The sequence below is a fragment of the Oncorhynchus gorbuscha genome, linkage group LG11 (assembly GCF_021184085.1).
Source record: "Oncorhynchus gorbuscha isolate QuinsamMale2020 ecotype Even-year linkage group LG11, OgorEven_v1.0, whole genome shotgun sequence".
Classification (NCBI taxonomy): Eukaryota; Metazoa; Chordata; class Actinopteri; order Salmoniformes; family Salmonidae; genus Oncorhynchus; species Oncorhynchus gorbuscha.
In genome coordinates, this window is record NC_060183.1 from 49,225,129 (window position 1) to 49,243,893 (window position 18,765).

Genomic DNA, 18,765 nt, shown 5'->3' on the forward strand with positions numbered 1-18,765 from the left:
CATTGTATGCAATTTTTCTTCAGCTTGCTTTAAGAGCACAGAATGTGCATAGTAAGATGCAGATTTCAACCATGCCATTTCCCTCATCATTTTATGTCAAACATATCATCAAACATCTCATCCCTTTCACCCTGTTATTGTTAATATTATTATATACATTTGCTTGCGATTAGTAGCTTGTACTGTTGAAGTCGGAAGTTTACATACATCTTAGCCAAATACATTTAAACTCAGTTTTTCACAATTCCTGACATTTAATCCTCGTAATAATTCCCTGTCTTAGGTCAGTTAGGATCACTAATTTATTTTAAGAATGTGAAATGTCAGAATAATAGCAGAGAGAATGATTTATTTCAGCTTTTATTTCTTTCATCACATTCCCAGTGGGTCAGAAGTTTACATACACTCAATTAGTATTTGTTAGCATTGCCTTTAAATTGTTTAACTTGAGTCAACCACTTCGGGTAGCTTTCCACAAGCTTCTCACAATAAGTTGGGTGAATTTTGGCCCATTCCTCCTGACAGAGTAACTGAGTCAGGTTTGTATCCTAAATTTTCTTTATGATTGAGGTCAGGGCTTCGTGATGGCCACTCCAATACCTTGACTTTGCCACAACTTTGGAAGTATGCTTGGGGTCATTATCCATTTGGAAGACCCATTTGCAACCAAGCTTCAACTTCCTGATTGTCTTGAGATGTTGCTTCAATATATCCACATAATTGTCCTGCCCCATGATACCATCTATTTTGTGACGTGCTCCAGTCCCTCCCTCAGCAAAGCACCCCCACATGATGCTGCCACCCCCGTGTTTTATGGTTGGGATGGTGTTCTTCGGCTTGCAAGCCTCCCCCTTTTTCCTCAAAACATAGCGATGGTCATTATGGCCAAACAGTTCTATTTTTGTTTGATCAAACCAGAGGACATTTCTCCAAAAAGTATGATCATTGTCCCCATGTGCAGTTGCAAACCGTAGTCTGACTTTTATATGGCGGTTTTGGAGCAGTGGCTTCTTCCTTGCTGAGCGGCCTTTCAGGTTATGTCGATATAGGACTTGTTTTACTGTGGATATAGATAACCTGTTTCCTCAAGCATCTTCACAGTTCTTTGCTGCTGTTCTTGGATTGATTTTCACTTTTTGCACCAAAGTACGTTCATCTCTAGGAGACAGAACGCATTTCCTCCCTGAGCGGTGTGACGGCTGCGTGGTCCCACGGTGTTTATACTTGCGTACTATTGTTTGTACAGAAGAACATGGTACCTTCAGATGTTTGGAAATTGCTCCCAAGGATGAACCAGACTTGTGGAGGTCTACACATTTTCTTCTGAGGTCTTGGCTGATTTCTTTTGATTTTCCCATGATGTCAAGCAAAGAGGCACTGATTTTGAAGGTAGGCCATGAAATACTTCCACAGGTATAACTCCAATTTACTCAAATGATGTCAATTAGCCAATCCGAAGCTTCTAAAGACATGACATTTTCTGAATTTTCCAAGCTGTTTAAATGCACAGTCAACTTAGTGTATGTAAACATCTGATCCACTGGAATTGTGATACAGTGAAATAATCTGTCTGTAAACAATTGTTGGAAAAAATACTTGTCATGCACAAAGTAGATGTCCTAACCGACTTGCCAAAACTATAGTTTGTTAACAAGAAATGTGTGGAGTGGTTGAAAAATGAGTTTTAATGACTTTCAACCTAAGTGTATGTAAAAGTCTGACTTCAACTGTATGTTTACAACTATATAATATTTTTATGACCCTAAGGGTTGGAAAATGATTAGATATAAGCAAGTACATACTGCGCCCGTGCTCTAAAACATTAGTTGTGTTGTGAAATGCTTGTGCTTATGGTTAGTCTGCTAGCGGTCTCTTTTATCCTGTTTGATATTTATGCAATGAAAGAAGATAACTGCAACGTTTTGATGTATTCCAGGAAATCTACTTGAATAAATCATTGACATTCATTGTGATTTTGTTTTTCAAAAATATGGATTTTTCATGCAGTTGATTGATTTTAGAAACATATTGGTCGTCTCGTGTTGTAATAACTTTCCACCCCAGTAGATGGGAGCAGTGGACTTATTTGCCTCTTCCATACTCTACAGAAACAAGAAGAAGAATTCATTCCAACACTAGCCGTAGCTAGCTACCAAAGCCCATCTATGTGTCTGCAAATTAATATATAACTCGGGATTTTATGCATTTAGGTTCGGGTTTGTTTTGCCAAAATGCATAACGTCAGGATTTCCATTCCATCGTTCCGTTCAGAGGACAATCCGATGGAGAAAGGTTACACGGTAAGATATTGAATGTATGCACCAGTAAGCTTCCGAAAAACAACAATCATAGCTAACATTGTAAATTTACAACAAATGGTTGAAAACAAACCAATAGCATATTTATTCACTTTGAGTATTGTTAGCGACTCAAGGCAAACTGTCAACCAATGCTGTCAACTAACGTTTATTTAACGTGACTAGACCGAGTGAGAGTAGAGAAGACCCGGTTGGCGCGATCCATTCTATTTCACCAATTTTACAGACAGTAAAAACGTTTTTGACGATAACACTGACAGGATAGCAAAGTTACTAAAGAGCAGTTTGGTGTAATTTAATGTATTGTGTTGAAAAATGTTATTTTAAGTGGCCATGACTGTCGATTGTGAATTGATTCAAGGCATATCTCTCTATACGTTCACATTTCCTAACCATGATCACTTTCTTTTCATCACCAGGTCTTTAAAATTGAGGTACTAATGAATGGTAGACAGCATACAGTGGAGAAACGCTACAGTGAATTCCATAATCTGCATAAAATAGTGAGTTTGTGTACCACTGACTGATTTACACTACATGACCAAAAGTATGTGGACACCAGCTTGTTGAACATCTCATTACAAAATCATGGGGGATTAATAGGGAGTTGGTCTCCCGTTTGCTGCTATAACAGCCTCCACTCTTCTGGGAAGGCTCTCCACTAGATGTTGGAACATTGCTGTGGGGACATGCTTCCATTCAGCCACAAGCATTAGTGAGGTTGGGCACTGATGTTGGGCGCAGTCGGTGTTCCAATTCATCCCAAGGGTGCTCGATGGGGTTGAGGTCAGGGCTCTGTGTAGGCAAGTCAAGTTCTTCCACACTGATCTTGACAAACCATTTCTGTATGTACCTCGCTTTGTGCCCAGGGGCATTGTCATGCTGAAACGGGAAAGGGCCTTCCCCAAACTGTCGCCACAAAGTTGGAAGCACAGAATCGTCTAGAATGTTATTGTATGCTGTAGCGTTAAGATTTCCCTTCACTGGAACTAAGGGCCTAGCCCAAACCATGAAAAACAGCCCCAGATCATTAATCCTCATCCACCAAACTTTACCGTTGGCACTATGCATTGGGGCGGCAGCGTAGCCTAGTGGTTAGAGCGTTGGACTAGTAACCGGAAGGTTGCGAGTTCGAAACCCCCAAGCTGACAAGGTACAAATCTGTCGTTCGGCAGTTAACCCACTGTTCCTAGGCCGTCATTGAAAATAAGGATATGTTCTTAACTGACTTGCCTGGTTAAATAAAGGTAAAATAAAATAAAAAATAAATCAAATAAAAGGTGCCATTCTCCTAGCATCCGCCAAACCCAGATGGTGAAGCATGATTCATCATTCCAGAGAACGCTTCTCCACAATAACACGCCATTCTAAGATGGCGCCGAAGAACATGGCTGATGTTTTACATTCTTCCAACCAATTGTGCTATTTGTAATATTTTTGTGTGTTTTGTGTACACAAGGTTGCTGCTACCGTCTCTTATGACTCAAAAGAACTGCTGGACATCAGAAAAGCGATTACTCACCGCGGACTGGAATAAACTTTTTCCTTTATCGGGTCTGACGGGAAGGATATCCTGCTTTAACTGGAACTACGCCTTTTGCATGAAGAAAAGACGCCAGAAAAGAGGACGCAGATCGGGCATCCTGAGAACTCCCACTACCTTCCATTCTTCTCGCTAACGTGCAATCATTGGAAAATAAAATTGATGACCTACAATTAAGATGATCCTACCAACAGGACATTTAAACTGTGGCTGAATGAAGATACGGACAATATAGAGCTAGCAGGACAATATAGAGCTAGCAGGATTGTCCATGCACCGGCAGAACAGACGCTACCTCTGGTAAGATGAGGGGTGGGGGTGTGTCTTCTTTTGTCAAAAACAGCTGGTGCGCGATGTCTAATATTAAACAAGTCTCGAGGTACTGCTCGCCTGAGGTAGAGTACCTTATGACAAGCTGTAGACCACAATCTACCAAGGAGTTCTCATCTGTATTATTTGTAGCTGTCAATTTACCACCACAAAACAAAGCTGGCACTAAGACCGCTCTCAGCCAACTCTATAAGGCCATAAGCAAAGAAGAAAATGCTCACCCAGAAGCGGCGCTCCTAGTGGCCAGGGACTTTAATGTAGTTTTACCAAATCTTTACCAGCATGTCACATGTGCAACCAGGGGAGAAAGAAATCTATCACCTTTACTCAACACACAGAGATGCATACAAGGCTCTCTCCTACCCTCCATTTGGCAAATATGTCCATAATTCTATCCTCCTGATCCTGCTTACAAGCTAAAACTAAACTAAACAGGACGTACCAGTGACTCGCTAAATACGGAAGTGGTCAGATGACTCAGATGCTCCACTCCAGGACTGTTTTGCTAGCACAGACTGGAATATGTTCCGGGATTCATTCAATGGCAATGAGGAATACACCACCTCCGTCATCGGCTTCATCAATAAGAGCATCAACGACGACGTCCCCACAGTGACTGTATGTACATATCCCAAACAGAAGCCATGGCTTATATGCAACATCCGCATCAAGTTAAAGGCTAGAGCTGCCATTTTCAAGGAGCAGGAGAATAATCCAGCCACTTATAAGAAATTCCGCTATGCCCTCACACCAACCATCAAACAAGCAAAGCATCAATACAGAATTAAGATTGAATCCTACTACACCGGCTCTGACGCTCGTCGGATGTGGCAGGGCTTGAAAATTATTACGAACTACAAAGGGAAATCGTGACGCAAGCAAACCAGACAAATGTCTGTCATGCTCTCTTCGAGGCAAGCAACACTGAAGCATGCACGAATGCAACAGCTGTTCTGGATGACTGTGATAACGCTCTCGGTAGCCGATGTGAACAAAACCTTTAAACAGGTCAATATTCACAAAGCAGCTGGGCCAGACGGATTACCAGGACGTGTGCTCAAAGCATGCGTGGCCCATCTGTCAAGTGTCTTCACTGACATTTTCAACCTCTGCCTGACCGAGTCTATAATGCCTACATGTTTCAAGAAGTCCCTGTGCCCAAGGAAGCGAAGGTAACCTGCCTAAATGATTACCGCCCTGTGGCACTCACGTCGGTAGCCATGAAGTAATTTGAAAGGCTGGTCATGGCTCACATCAACAGTATCCTCCCGGACACCCTAGACCCACTCCAATTTGCATACCGCCCCAACAGATCCACAGATGACGCAATCTCAATCGCACTCCACACTGCCCTTTCTCACCTGGACAAAAGGAACACCTATGTGAGAATGCTGTTCATTGACTACAGCTCAGCGTTCAACACCATAGTGCCCACGAAGCTCATCACTAAGCTAAGGACTCTGGGACTAAACACCTCCCTCTGCAACTGGATCCTGGACTTCCTAGCAGGCCGCCCCCAGGGGGTAAGAGTATGCAACAACACATCTGCCACACTGATCTTTAACACTGGGGCCACTCAGGGGTGTGTACTTAGTCCCCTCTTGTATTCCCTGTTTACCCACAACTGTGTGGCCAAACACGACTCCAACACCATTAAGTTTTCTGACGACACAATAGTGGTAGCTACGCCTGATCACTGACAACGATGAGATGGCCTATAGGGAGGTCAGAGAACCTGCAGTGTGGTGCCAGGACAACAACCTCTCCCTCAATGTGAGCAAGACAAAGGAGCTGATCGTGGACTACAGGAAAAGGAGGGCCGAACAGGCCTCCATTAACATCAACGGAGCTGTACTGGAGCGGGTTGAGAGTTTTAAGTTCCTTGGTGTCAACATCACCAACAAACTATCATGGTCCAAACACACCAAGACAGTTGTGAAGAGGGCACGACAAAACCTTTTCCCCCTCAGGAGACTGAAAAGGTTCTACAGCTGCACCATCGAGAGCATCCTGACCGGTTGCATCACAGCCTGGTGTAGCAACTGCTCGGCATCTGAGCATAAGGTGCTACAGAGGGTAGTGCAAACGGCCCAGTACATCACTGGGGCCAAGCTTCCTGCCATCCAGAACCTATATAATAGGCGGTGTCAGAGGAAAACCCATAAAATTGTCAGAGACTCTAGTCACACAAGTTAGAGACTGTTTTATCTGCTACCGCACAGCCAGCTGTACCGGAGTGCCAAGTCTAGGACCAAAATGTTCCTCAACAGCATCTACCCCCAAGCTATAAGATTGCTGAACAATTTATAAAATTGCCACTGGACAATTTACATTGACCCCCCCTTTTTGTACACTGCTGCTACTCGCTGTTTGTTGTTACCTAGGCATAGTCACTTCGCTCCCACCTGCATGTACAGATTACCTCAACTAGCCTCTACCACTGGTTCGGTACCGGTGCCCCCTGTATATAGCCTCGTTAATCTTATTGTGTTACTATTTATTATTGTCTACTTGGTAAATATTTTATTCTTGAACTGTGCAGTTGGTTAAGGGCTTGTAAGTAAGCATTTCATGGTAAAGTCTACACTTGTTGTATTCGGCGCATGTGATGAATAAACTTTAATTTGAATTAGAGTTGACAGAGGCAGCTCTAGCAAGGCAGAAATTTGACAAACTGACTTTTTGGAAAGGTAGCATCCAATGACTGTGCCACGTTGAAAGTCACTGAACTCTTCAGTAAGGCCATTCTACTGCCAATGTTTGTCTATGGAGATTGCATGGTGGTGTGCTCGATTTAATACACCCATCAGCAACGGGTGTGGCTAAAATGGCCAAATCCATTAATTTGAAGGGGTGTCCACATACATTTGTGTATATATAGTGTATATTCCTGATGCAAGAACTGAACCCACAATACTTTCAGAACATATATTGAGCCATCATTGTCAACAATGTTATACGGCTGGACTAGGTTAGTGGGGTGATAATTAGTGGAATAGCCTTAGTCTATGGGTGAAGGATATGAAAATCATAATGGCTGGAATTAGGCTTGAGCTAGGCTTTTAATTTTTCCTCTACCCTAATCCATGCCCTGTGACTATGCTCAATTTGAAATTTGCTTCTTTCAGCTGAAGAAGAGCATAAAGCTGCCTGAGATCCCCTCTAAGCATGTACGTAACTGGGTTCCCAAAGTTCTGGAGCAGAGAAGACATGGTCTGGAACTCTACCTACAGGTAATGCAGAACACCTACAGGTTTACACGGACCATTTCCTCAAACCCATATTTTGTATAAATACAGCTCATTAAAATGGTACAATTACATTTTTTCCCCCCAACTTCCATTTGCTTTTGTTTCTTGTGTCTGTTATTTAACAGACTATAATTATGGAGAATGAAGTTCTCCCAAAGATATTCCTGGATTTCCTCAACATCCGCCACTTTCCCTCGCTGCCAAAAACAGAAAGCTGTGGGTGAGTTTTTATACAGTGTGCCCTATATAGAACATCTCTCCTCTCCGCAAGAATAGAGTTCCTGCCTTTATGTAAAAATCACCAAACTGATTCTGAATCTTGTATGTTTTTCTTTCATTAAAGGTCATTTGAAATGGAATCTGAAGAGTCAAGGTTTGTTAAGTGATTTTGAAAGGTTCATCCATTTTGAATGTTATATTGTATTTGTTCCTATCAATTCCCTGTGTCATTTAATGTTTTCATGTGTATCTGTGTTATTGCCGTTCAAACAGGCAGAAATCCGTCCGGTATTACGTAGCACCATAATAGTTGCTCTCACTACACTGGAATTTAACAGGAATACCACTTTTAGATTGCGAAAACCTATATCATACGTTGTCCGATTTCAATACTAGCTGATTTCATAACTCGGGAAGATGTCTTCTCTCAAGTGAGCCATTGACCATATTTTAGTGATATTCCTACCTCGAGATATTTGTATTTTAATCGAGGGTCTAGCACATTTTTCCTATTTGTCTGCTTCTTTGGTCCAGGGTGCATTGTATGGTGCAGTTGCCAGAGATATTATAGAAAGGCAATGGGAATGCAGGTTGAACATGGTGAGATTGTATACTCCTAAATTGGTAGTGCAGTTTAGGCGATTTTTACAGCTAACTAGCTCCATTACATACTGATATTGTCTTTGGTATTATTGTGTGTCACTACGTTTTCTAGCCGTTAGTCAGAGCGTTGCATTGTGGATTTTGTAATCGACTTGAGCTGCAACGGATTTCCACAGCGATTTTTCTTATGCTTCTACCAACCTTGTTATAAACGCCAAAATGAAACATTTGTTCTCAAATAATATTCTTCTCACATATGAGTGTTATTTAACAGTGTGAATTAGTGGATTTTACCTTTTGTATAGTTTATTTAGTTTATAGTAGTTTGATGTAGGTCAATTCCAAAGTATAATGTCAAAATAGCTAACTATTCATCATAATGTTGTCAGAGGTCTGGCTTTATCAGGCTTGTGATCCTTAACCCCCTTGACTTCTCCTTCTCCTCCCTGGTCTCTCTGTAGTAAACTGACCCATCAGCCAACCATGATCTACCAGCGAGACCCCTACCTGCTCCCATCCACCCACGGTAACATATCTTTACACATCTTCACACTGCCCATGAATAGACAATCAATATTGTTGCAATATTAAAGTGAGATCTCTTTATGTAATATTTAATTATGTAAATACAACAGCTAATCATTTGAAGGGGAAATGCAATATTTTATAGAACAAATCAGTTTGACTTTTTTTTCTCTTCATAGATACATTTTCAAATGTTGTCATAGAAGGAGTGATACATGGAATATTTTACCCAGACCTTCAACCAAGGTAGAGTTACTGTATGCCAGTTTGGAGGACTTACTACTAACTCTTGACGACAAAGGGATGACTCAGAAATGTACAACTTGTAAGCGTCTCAATTTTGTGAACATTATTCTAAAAGTTGTGTGTGTGTGGATATATACCATTTTTATCTATTCATAGTCATTTTGTAGTTTGTTTCCCAGCATTAATGGATATGTTGATGAGAGATGCCTTTTCGGAAGTATTGTTACTCAAAGATGAACACTACTGTAACATGGTTGCAAAGGGAGGGTATATTACTGAACATTTTAAAAGTTACCAGTAAACTACCAGAATTTGGTAATTTTCAAGGATTTTATTTAATCTACTACCCATTTGGGTACATCAGATTATCACAGGTGTCTAATCTCTGGCCTTCTGTGTGGCCTTATCACATTTAAAATAAAAAATTAGGACAACGCTGTCAAAGATTATCCTAAATGTTAACCATCAATTTAGTGAACAACATTGGTGTTTAATATGAAATATGCTTTTTTCCATTAACGAGGCTATTTTCTCTTGAACTATTGGTCTATCCACTAGAAACTCATGGATACAGATATATAAAATGAATACTATACTGACATTCAAAGTTTATTAGGTACACTACCCCGTTAATGTAAATGGAGCTAAGGCATATGCATATAGACTCAGCCTTATGGACCAGCAGGCTGTATGCATCTACTAATGGTATTTCCCTTAAAATGAAGGTGAGACCTCGCGGTTTTACACTGTGATAGGTTGATGAAATAACCTTTAATAGGTCAAACGGTTTAACTCTATATTAGCTATGAATTAATGAAGGGCAACCGATCAAATGCGTGGTTAAAAAGCTGAAATATAAAAAGGGAAGCTGAACTTGTCTGTGTAATAAGATGCATTTTGTTTGTCTGCCTTATCTTAGTGTGTCTCTATTGTAAAGAAGAACAATGTGGTTCATTGTTGCTCTTTCTGAACGTGGGACTGCTGCTGTAAACCTACAACAAAGGGCCATTTAAAAATGCCAGAGTTTTGATCCAACTTAGCGACTGAAGCACTCCAGAGCTAAACTGTTAGCGGTGCTGTAATGTTCCACAGTGCGTATTTCACAGTGGATACTTTTTTGAAGAGTTTAGTTGGTCTAACATTTACTTTGCACTTGTCATTCGTTAGACAATTATGGATGGTTAATACTATAGATACTCTAAAATATGAGGATGGTCTGGGCATTCTATTGACTAGAATTCTCTGCCATCCTTTATTTCTATCCAATGTGTTCTCTGAATTGAGACCAGGTGGACACTAGCACACTTAGCGAATCATTTTTCATTTGTTAAACTAACCCATGTATAGAATTGTCCACTTCAACTGAGAAAAGCATGCCCGGTGTTAACAAATCCAATGATTTTTAATTATTATTTTTTAAATCTTGTGTATATAGCATATGTATGTCCTGTACAGTATGTATCTTGTGCCATGACACCCTACCATTAATGACACTGTGGTGTTGTACTGTAGCACTTTAGGCAGAGCACAGTAATCTGTAAAATATCATGATTAAGACAGACCGCAATAAAGCATGACACTTCAATACCGGTTTCTCTTTTTTTCTCAACTAATGAGTGAAACTTCCTGGCATTTGTGTGGACTACATATTCATGAAACTTTTTACATTTCCCCCGTTTTAAGGTTTACCCAAAATCTGAAACTTACATGAGCGTTCAAGTTCAAAAAACACTGAGAATGTGAATATTGTATCATGTTATTAGAAAAGTACCAGCTGCATTTCGGAATGCAAATGGTGACAAGTCAAACATTGATACCATAGGTTTCATAGTAAAGCTAGCATATGAAGTTCAGCTACACCACTACTAGACAACTTTATTTGTATTGCTTTTAAGCCTTTTAATGAATTTCTTGTGAATAACATTTTATTCTTGCTAGCTGTGTAGGTACCTATCAAGTAAACAAAATTATTACCCTCAATCAAATGACCTCATTAAAAGTTAGGCATAGCAAAGAGATACCTTTTGTGAAGGTCTATTTGGATTTAATTGATGGAAAATTGATAATTCTGACTTTGTTTTTGTAACAAACTTGACAGTCTAGCATCTTCTCGCTGTCATTCAAACACATTTAATTAATTTACTAATACATTTTCTCACACACACACACACAATACTCCTAGAGCTCATCGTGGCCAACCTCGTCCTGATTTGTCTCTGGTTCCTTCATGGTGGAGGGAGGCCTACTGCCAGGTTACCCATAGCTATGGCTGTCATCAGAAACCTACAACACAGAGCTCATGGTACCCTCAAAGATATGTTCCTTATATTTACAATCTATGACATGTACTCCTTCCTAAAATGCTAATGTCTACATTTAAATAGAATTCAATTTCCAAATGTTTTTAACTTAATCTCCAGCACCATCTGAACATTAACCTTGACGAGATCGGTGCCCCCACGGCACGGTTGAGCTAACGTGATTAGCATAAGGTTGTAAGTAACAACAACAAAATAATCCCAGGACATAAATGTATTAATAAACCAATTAGGCACATTTGGGCAGTCTTGATACAACGTTTTGAACAGCTGTGCATTGGATCAGTCTAAAACTTTGCACATGCACTGCTGCTATCTAGTGGCCAATATCTAAATTGTGCCTGGGCTGGAATAATACATTATGGCCTCTTGCATTTCAACAAGGGTGCAAAAAAATAAATATCTTTTACCAGATCTAATGTGTTATTCTCCTACATTAATTTCACATTTCCACAAACTTCAAAGTGTTTCCTTTCAAATGGTATCAACAATATGCATATCCTTGCTTCAGGTCCTGAGTTACAGGCAGTTAGAGTTGGGTATGTCATTTTAGGTGAAAATTGAAGAAGAGGTGTTAAGATACACTACATGGCCAAAAGCAGCCACACACAAGCCTAAGATCACCATGCCAAGCGTAAGCTGGAGTGGTGTAAAGCTCTCAACCATTGGACTCAGTGGATAAGCGTTCTCTGGAGTGATGAATCACGCTTTACCATCTGGCAGTCCGACGGACAAATCTGGGTTTGGCGGAAGCCAGGAGAACTCTACCTGCCCGAATGCATAGTGCCAACTGTATAGTTTGGAGGAGGAATATGGTCTGGGGCTGTTTTTCATGGTTCAGGATAGGCCCCTTATTTCCAGTGAAGGGAAATATTAATACTGCAGCATACAATGACATTCTAAACAATTATGTGCCTCCAACTTTGTGGCAACAGTTTGGGGAAGACACGTTCCTGTTTCAGCATGACAATGCCCCCGTGCTCACTAATGCTCTTGTGGCTGAATGGAAGCAAGTCCCAACGGAATATTCCAACATCTAGTGAAACGCCTTCCCAGAAGTGTGGAGGCTGTTACAGTAGCAAAGGGGGATCAACTCCATATTAATGCCCATGATTTTGTAATGAGATGTTTGACGAGTAGGTGTCCACATACTTTTGGTCATGTAATGTATGTGAAAATGGCACACTTCTATGTTTTGTAGTAAAAAGGATAAGTGACAACAAATTTGTAGACAATTGGTTAAAATCATATGATGCATACCGATGATGTCATTGGAAACGCTTCTCTTTATCCTTTTAACTACAAAACATAGAAACGCGCCAAGCTGGTGCACAATACCAGTGGAAAGTGGAGGAATCGCATGGGTTTAAGAGAAGACAGGATAATGACTATAATCCTCATGGGGAAATTGTTTGTGGACAAGGACATTGACATAAGTACGAGTTTTGTCATGGGTTTTGGTAGTTGCAATGAAAAAAAACACTCACGTTTGCCGCAGCATGTAGTACTTTCACAGTAAACTGGTTCAGCCTTTCGACCATGTTGGCTTCCCTGTGCCTCTTCACTTCCTTACTTCGTCACTGTTGGCGTAGAAACAGCCGGATGACGGGATCCGACACATTGACCTCTGACCCCTCATCGTTGTCTCCAGTGATGAGTGGCTGGAGCTCTGGAGGCAGGAGCTCTGGAAGCAGGGGCTCTGTTTCTGTGGGGGCAAGACAATGTGTTAGCTTAGCACAGTGTTTCCCAACCCTGGTCCTCCAGTACCCTCAACAGTACACATTTTATTATAACTCTGGACAAGCACACCTGATTCAACTTGTCAACTCATCATCAAGCCCTTAATGAGTTGAATGAGGTGTGTTTGTACAGGGCTACAACGAACATGTGTACTGTTGGGGGTACAGGATGATGAGAGTTGGGTAACACTGGCTTAGCACTTCCTTTGTGTTGCGTGCTAGTTCCTATTGTGTGTGTTAGTTCCATTTGTATGTACACTGCATACGGAAAGTATTTAGACCCCTTGACTTTTTCCACATTTTGTTACATTAGTCTTATTCTAAAATGTATTAAATTAAATAGTTTTTTTCCCCCTCATCAATCTACACCCAATAACCCATCATAATAAAAGCAAAAACAGGTTTGTAGAAATTTTTAAAAATGTATTAAAATAATTGTAAAAAGATGACATTTACATAAGTATTCAGACCCTTTACTCAGTACATTGTTGAAGCACATTTACATTTACATTTAAGTCATTTAGCAGACGCTCTTATCCAGAGCGACTTACAAATTGGTGCATTCACCTTATGACATCCAGTGGAACAGCCACTTTACAATAGTGCATCTAAATCTTTTAAGGAGGGGGAGGGGGGGGGTGAGAAGGATTACTTTATCCTATCCTAGGTATTCCTTAAAGAGGTGGGGTTTCAGGTGTCTCCGGAAGGTGGTGATTGACTCCGCTGTCCTGGCGTCATGAGGGAGTTTGTTCCACCATTGGGGAGCCAGAGCAGCGAACAGTTTTGACTGGGCTGAGCGGGAACTGTACTTCCTCAGTGGTAGGGAGGCGAGCAGGCCAGAGGTGGATGAACGCAGTGCCCTTATTTGGGTGTAGGGCCTGATCAGAGCCTGGAGGTACTGAGGTGCCGTTCCCCTCACAGCTCCGTAGGCAAGCACCATGGTCTTGTAGCGGATGCGAGCTTCAACTGGAAGCCAGTGGAGAGAGCGGAGGAGCGGGGTGACGTGAGAGAACTTGGGAAGGTTGAACACTAGACGGGCTGCGGCGTTCTGGATGAGTTGTAGGGGTTTAATGGCACAGGCAGGGAGCCCAGCCAACAGCGAGTTGCAGTAATCCAGACGGGAGATGACAAGTGCCTGGATTAGGACCTGCGCCGCTTCCTGTGTGAGGCAGGGTCGTACTCTGCGGATGTTGTAGAGCATGAACCTACAGGAACGGGCCACCGCCTTGATGTTAGTTGAGAACGACAGGGTGTTGTCCAGGATCACGCCAAGGTTCTTAGCGCTCTGGGAGGAGGACACAATTGAGTTGTCAACCGTGATGGCGAGATCATGGAACGGGCAGTCCTTCCCCGGGAGGAAGAGCAGCTCCGTCTTGCCGAAGTTCAGCTTGAGGTGGTGATCCGTCATCCACACTGATATGTCTGCCAGACATGCAGAGATGCGATTCGCCACCTCAAAGCACCTTTGGCAGAGATTACAGCCTCGTGTCTTCTTGAGTATGACGCTACAAGCGTGGCACACCTGTATTTGGGGAGTTTGTACAATTCTTCTCTGCAGATCCTCTCAAGCGCTGTCAGGTTGGATGCGGAGCGTTGCTGCACTGCTATTTTCAGCTCTCTCCAGAGATGTTTGATCGGGTTCAAGTCTGGGTTCTGGCTGGGCCACTCAAGGACATTGAGACTTGTCCCGAAGCCACTCCTGCGTTGTCTTGGCTGTGTGCTTAGGGTCGTTGTCCTGTTGGAAGGTGAACCTTTGCCCCAGTCTGAGGTCCTGAGTGCTCTGGAGCAGGGTTTCATCAAGGATCTCTCGCTCCGTTTATCTTTCCCTCGATCCTGACTAGTCTCCCTGTCCCTGCCGCTGAAAAACATCCCCACAGCATGATGCTGCCACCACCATGCTTCACCGTAGAGAAGGTGCCAGGTTTCCTCCAGACGTGACGCTAGGCATTCAGGCCAAATAGTTCAATCTTGTTTCCCATGGTCTGGGAGTCCTTTAGGTGCCTTTTGGCCGTTTGGCAAACCTCATGGCTCAATTCAAAATTAATTGAATTGACCACAGGTAGACTGTATACTTATGTAAATAAGGTATGTTTATTTTTAATAAAAGGGGCAAAAATGTCACACAAAGAACTGTTTTTGCTTTGTCATTGTGAGGTAGCGTGTATATTTTTAAGGAACATTCATTGAATCAATTTCAGAACAAGGCTGTAACGTACAAAATGTGGAAAAAGCGAAGGGGTCTGAATACTTTCCGAATGCGCTGTATATTTAAGCCCTGACCTGTTCCGTTGCGGACCCGCTCCTGCAGTTCAAACAGCTTAGTGAAGTTCCTCTGTAGCGCTGCCTCTGTGGAGTTGCCGTAGATGTACATGTAGCAGGACGGCTCCTCAGCCCCAGCAGGAAGCTGCTCACACACACATACAATGAGTACTCCTAACAACATCATGGCAACTGGAATTTGAAACTTGTGTTTAGCAGTAAGTTCCACACCATTATAATGACTACAGTACAGCTGTCATCCATTGAAGGGTGTTATTACAGGCTGGCTGAAGCAGGTAGGGTGATGAAGGAGCATACCTGCTTCTGCTCTCCAGGTTGGAGCGTGTAGTTCTCCTTCTCATCCACTATCTTAACATTCAGCAGGCCCTGCAGCACCTGCACACTGGTGTTGCCCAGGTCCTCACTGACATAGTTATCTAGGTGGAGACCTAGAGGCAAGACGAACAAACACATGCATGATTAGGATTGAAATGTACTTTGGGTGAGGAATCAGTAATCACCATGTTGGCCCTTTCCTATTCTTTCTATACACCAAGCCACTCGGCTCCGTCATATCATCACATGGTTTCTCCTATCATTACTATGAGGATGACACAACTACTTTTCTCCTTCTCCCCCCTTCTGACACCCAGGTGGCGACACCCATCTCTGCGTGCCTGGCAGATATCTCAGCTTGGATGTCGGCCCACCACCTCAACCTCAACAAGACTTGGCTGCTCTTCCACCCGGGGAAGGCCTGCCCGCTCAAAGACCTCTCCATCACGATTGACAACTCCACAGTGTCAGCTTCTGAGTGTGCAAAGAACCTTGGTGTGACCCTGGACAACACCCTGTCGTTCTCTACAAACATCAAAGCAGTGACTCGCTCCTAGCTTGTGCCATGAAACCCCTGCAACTTATCCATAACGCTGCAGCCCTCCTGGTTTTCAACCTTCCCAAGTTCTCCCATGTCACCCCGCTCCTCAGCACATTCCACTGGCTTCCAGGCAAAACTTGCATCCATTACAAGACCATGCTGCTTGCCAACAGAGCAGCAAGAGGAACTGCCACTCCCTACCTTCAGGCTATGCTCAAACCCTACACCACCGCTGGACTCTTGGCCCTCCCATTCCTACAGTAGGGCAGCTCCAGCTCAGCCCCAGCCCAGTACAATCTCTTCTCTGTCCTGGCACCTCAATGGTGGAACCAGCTTCCCCATGAAGCTATGATAGCCGAGTCCCTGCCGATCTTCTGAAGGCACCTCAAACCCTACCTCTTCAAAGAGTATCTTAAATAATCCCCCTCCTTCCTCACCTTGAGTAAAGGTCTATTTACTATGCCTGTGATGTGGTTGTTCCACCTAGCTATCTTAAAATGAATGCACTAAGTCGCTCTGGATGAGAGTCTGCTAAATGACTAAAATATAATTACTCTCAATGGAAAACAATGAGGGAGAGGGGGAGACCCCGAACCTGGGAAGTCTGCGATGAAGACTCTGGTTGTCCAAAGAGTCCTCTTATCTCCTGAAATTTTGTCCTCCAGGGAGAGAGGTCCACCAACAGAGCCATGGATTTGGGCGTAATGGTGACCAGTCTGCCTTCACAATGTTCACATGGGGGTCAAAGATCCTAACTGAAGGGAAAAGAGAATTCTAAGACCAAACTGCGAAGAACATTTCTATCCATGTGGAGGATGTGAAAGATCACAAAAAGGCTATGTTGTACCGTTGTTGGAAGCGTTCATTGATGGACACCCAGATGTCAAAGATCTCTGGGTCAGAGATGTTGTAGTGAGGCAGGTGGCGGCTCAGGCAGGTGGCATACTGCTTTAGCATGTCCCCATGGTCCTTCCACCGCCGACTCTGAGTGAACACCTACAGGTGCACCACAGAACTATTTCAGAACATGTAAATACACACACACAAAACATGAACACCACATGTATGGGGTATACATAAGACATTCACAACACCTTTATGGAACCAGTCATAACACCTTCATGAGTATTGCAGTATGAGGTACTCAGATCCACCTTCTCCCAGATACTGTCACAGAAAAGTTCATAATTAAATAAGATGTACGCAATCAATATTTTCTAGAAAGGTGTTAAGTGAATGAATGAACATTATGGGCGACCTCCATTCACAACGTGTTCTTATCTGAGGTCCTACTGTATGTAGGGCTGATGACTCTGTATGTAGTTCACTTAAAATCAGACCCAGAGTGCCATCATTGTTCAGATGGGATGTTGAATGGTTAATGAATCGACTTGAGCTTATACTCCTCAGTGTCACATTCCCCATGTTTTCCACTTTTGCTTTCTGACCTTTCCTATGACTCTATATTGGTGTTATGGTTCAGTGGCTCACCCCAGGGTTGAGGTATCCAACCTCTCCTGTTTTTCCATCTTGGTAGGTGATCTTGACATGCTGGTGGGAGCGAGAGTGAACCATCATATTCCAGGAGTACCCATACAGGCCATTATAGCCAGAGGTCAAAGAGCAATATATATATACACATTTGTGCACATAATTTTAGAGAAATAAGCATTTTGTGCATATGGAAAATTTCATAGATCTTTTATTTCAGCTCTTGAAACAACACATTACATGTTGTGTTTATATTTTTGACATCCCTGTTAGTGAGCATTTCTCATTTACCTAGGTATGCCACACCTGTCCGGTGGATGGATTATCATTATACAGGTGCACCTTGTGCTGGAGACAATAAAAGGCCACTCTAAAATGTGCAGTTTTGTCACACAATACAATGCCACAGAAGTCTCAAGTTGAGGGAGTTTGCAATTAGCATGCTGACTATAGGAAAGTCCACCACAGCTGTTGCCAGAGATTTTAATGTTCATCATAACTTGGTTTTAGAGAATTTGTCAGTGCGTCCAAACGCAGACCATGTGTTACCATGCCAGCCCAAGACCTCCACATCCAGCTTCTTTCACCTGCGGGATCATCTGAGACCAGATACCCAGACAGCTGGTGACACTGAGAAGTATTTCTGTCTCTTTCTTTCAGTCTGTCTTTTTGTGGAGAAGAACTCATTCTGATTGTTTGAGAGCTGGCTCCCAAATGGGTGGGCCTATGCCATCCCAGGCCCACCCATGGCTGCGCCCCTGCCCAGTCATGTGAAATCTATAGATTACGGCTTAATTTATTTACTTTCTTATATGAACTGTAACTCAGGAAAATCGTTGAACTTGTTGCAATGTTGTGTTTATATTTTTGTTCAGTATATATCACACTGAACATACCAAACATTAGGAACACCTTCCTAATATTGAGTTGCACTCCCCGACACTTTTGCCCTCAGAACAGCCTTAATTCATTGGGGCATGGAATCTACAAGGTGTCAAAAGCGTTCCACAGAGATGCTGGTGCATGTTCACTCCAATTCTTCCTAC

General features: G+C 42.5%; 2 protein-coding genes across 3 annotated transcripts in view; one reads left to right on the forward strand and one right to left on the reverse strand.

Moving 5' to 3' along the window:
- LOC124048848 (prosaposin-like) overlaps positions 1-16,977 on the reverse strand; it is a 62,678-nt gene extending 45,701 nt beyond the window's left edge. Inside the window, exons 1-4 of the mRNA XM_046369968.1 lie at positions 16,824-16,977; positions 15,670-15,800; positions 15,373-15,496; positions 12,841-13,058 (exon numbers count right to left, since the gene is read on the reverse strand). The gene's annotated coding sequence lies outside the window, so the exon portion shown is untranslated. The remainder of the gene's footprint in view (positions 1-12,840; positions 13,059-15,372; positions 15,497-15,669; positions 15,801-16,823) is intronic.
- Positions 2,113-10,620, forward strand: LOC124048849 (sorting nexin-24-like). Of its 2 annotated transcripts, XM_046369969.1 has the most exons (7): positions 2,113-2,300; positions 2,738-2,821; positions 7,320-7,424; positions 7,568-7,662; positions 7,786-7,815; positions 8,726-8,790; positions 8,969-10,620. In XM_046369969.1, exons 1-7 carry the CDS (start codon positions 2,232-2,234, stop codon positions 9,037-9,039), a joined length of 519 nt encoding a protein of 172 aa, XP_046225925.1. In that variant the 5' UTR covers positions 2,113-2,231; the 3' UTR covers positions 9,040-10,620. The 2 variants fall into 2 exon arrangements, with proteins under 2 accessions (XP_046225925.1, XP_046225926.1); XM_046369970.1 differs by lacking the exon at positions 2,738-2,821.
- Positions 16,978-18,765: the final 1,788 nt, after the last annotated feature.

Excerpts from the sequence above, each read along its gene's own strand:
- LOC124048849 (XM_046369969.1), top strand. The coding sequence starts at position 2,232 with ATGCATAACGTCAGGATTTCCATTCCATCGTTCCGTTCAGAGGACAAT. Across the intron at positions 2,822-7,319 it reads TCCATAATCTGCATAAAATA|CTGAAGAAGAGCATAAAGCT; the intron begins GTGAGTTTGTGT and ends TGCTTCTTTCAG. Across the intron at positions 7,663-7,785 it reads CCAAAAACAGAAAGCTGTGG|GTCATTTGAAATGGAATCTG; the intron begins GTGAGTTTTTAT and ends CTTTCATTAAAG.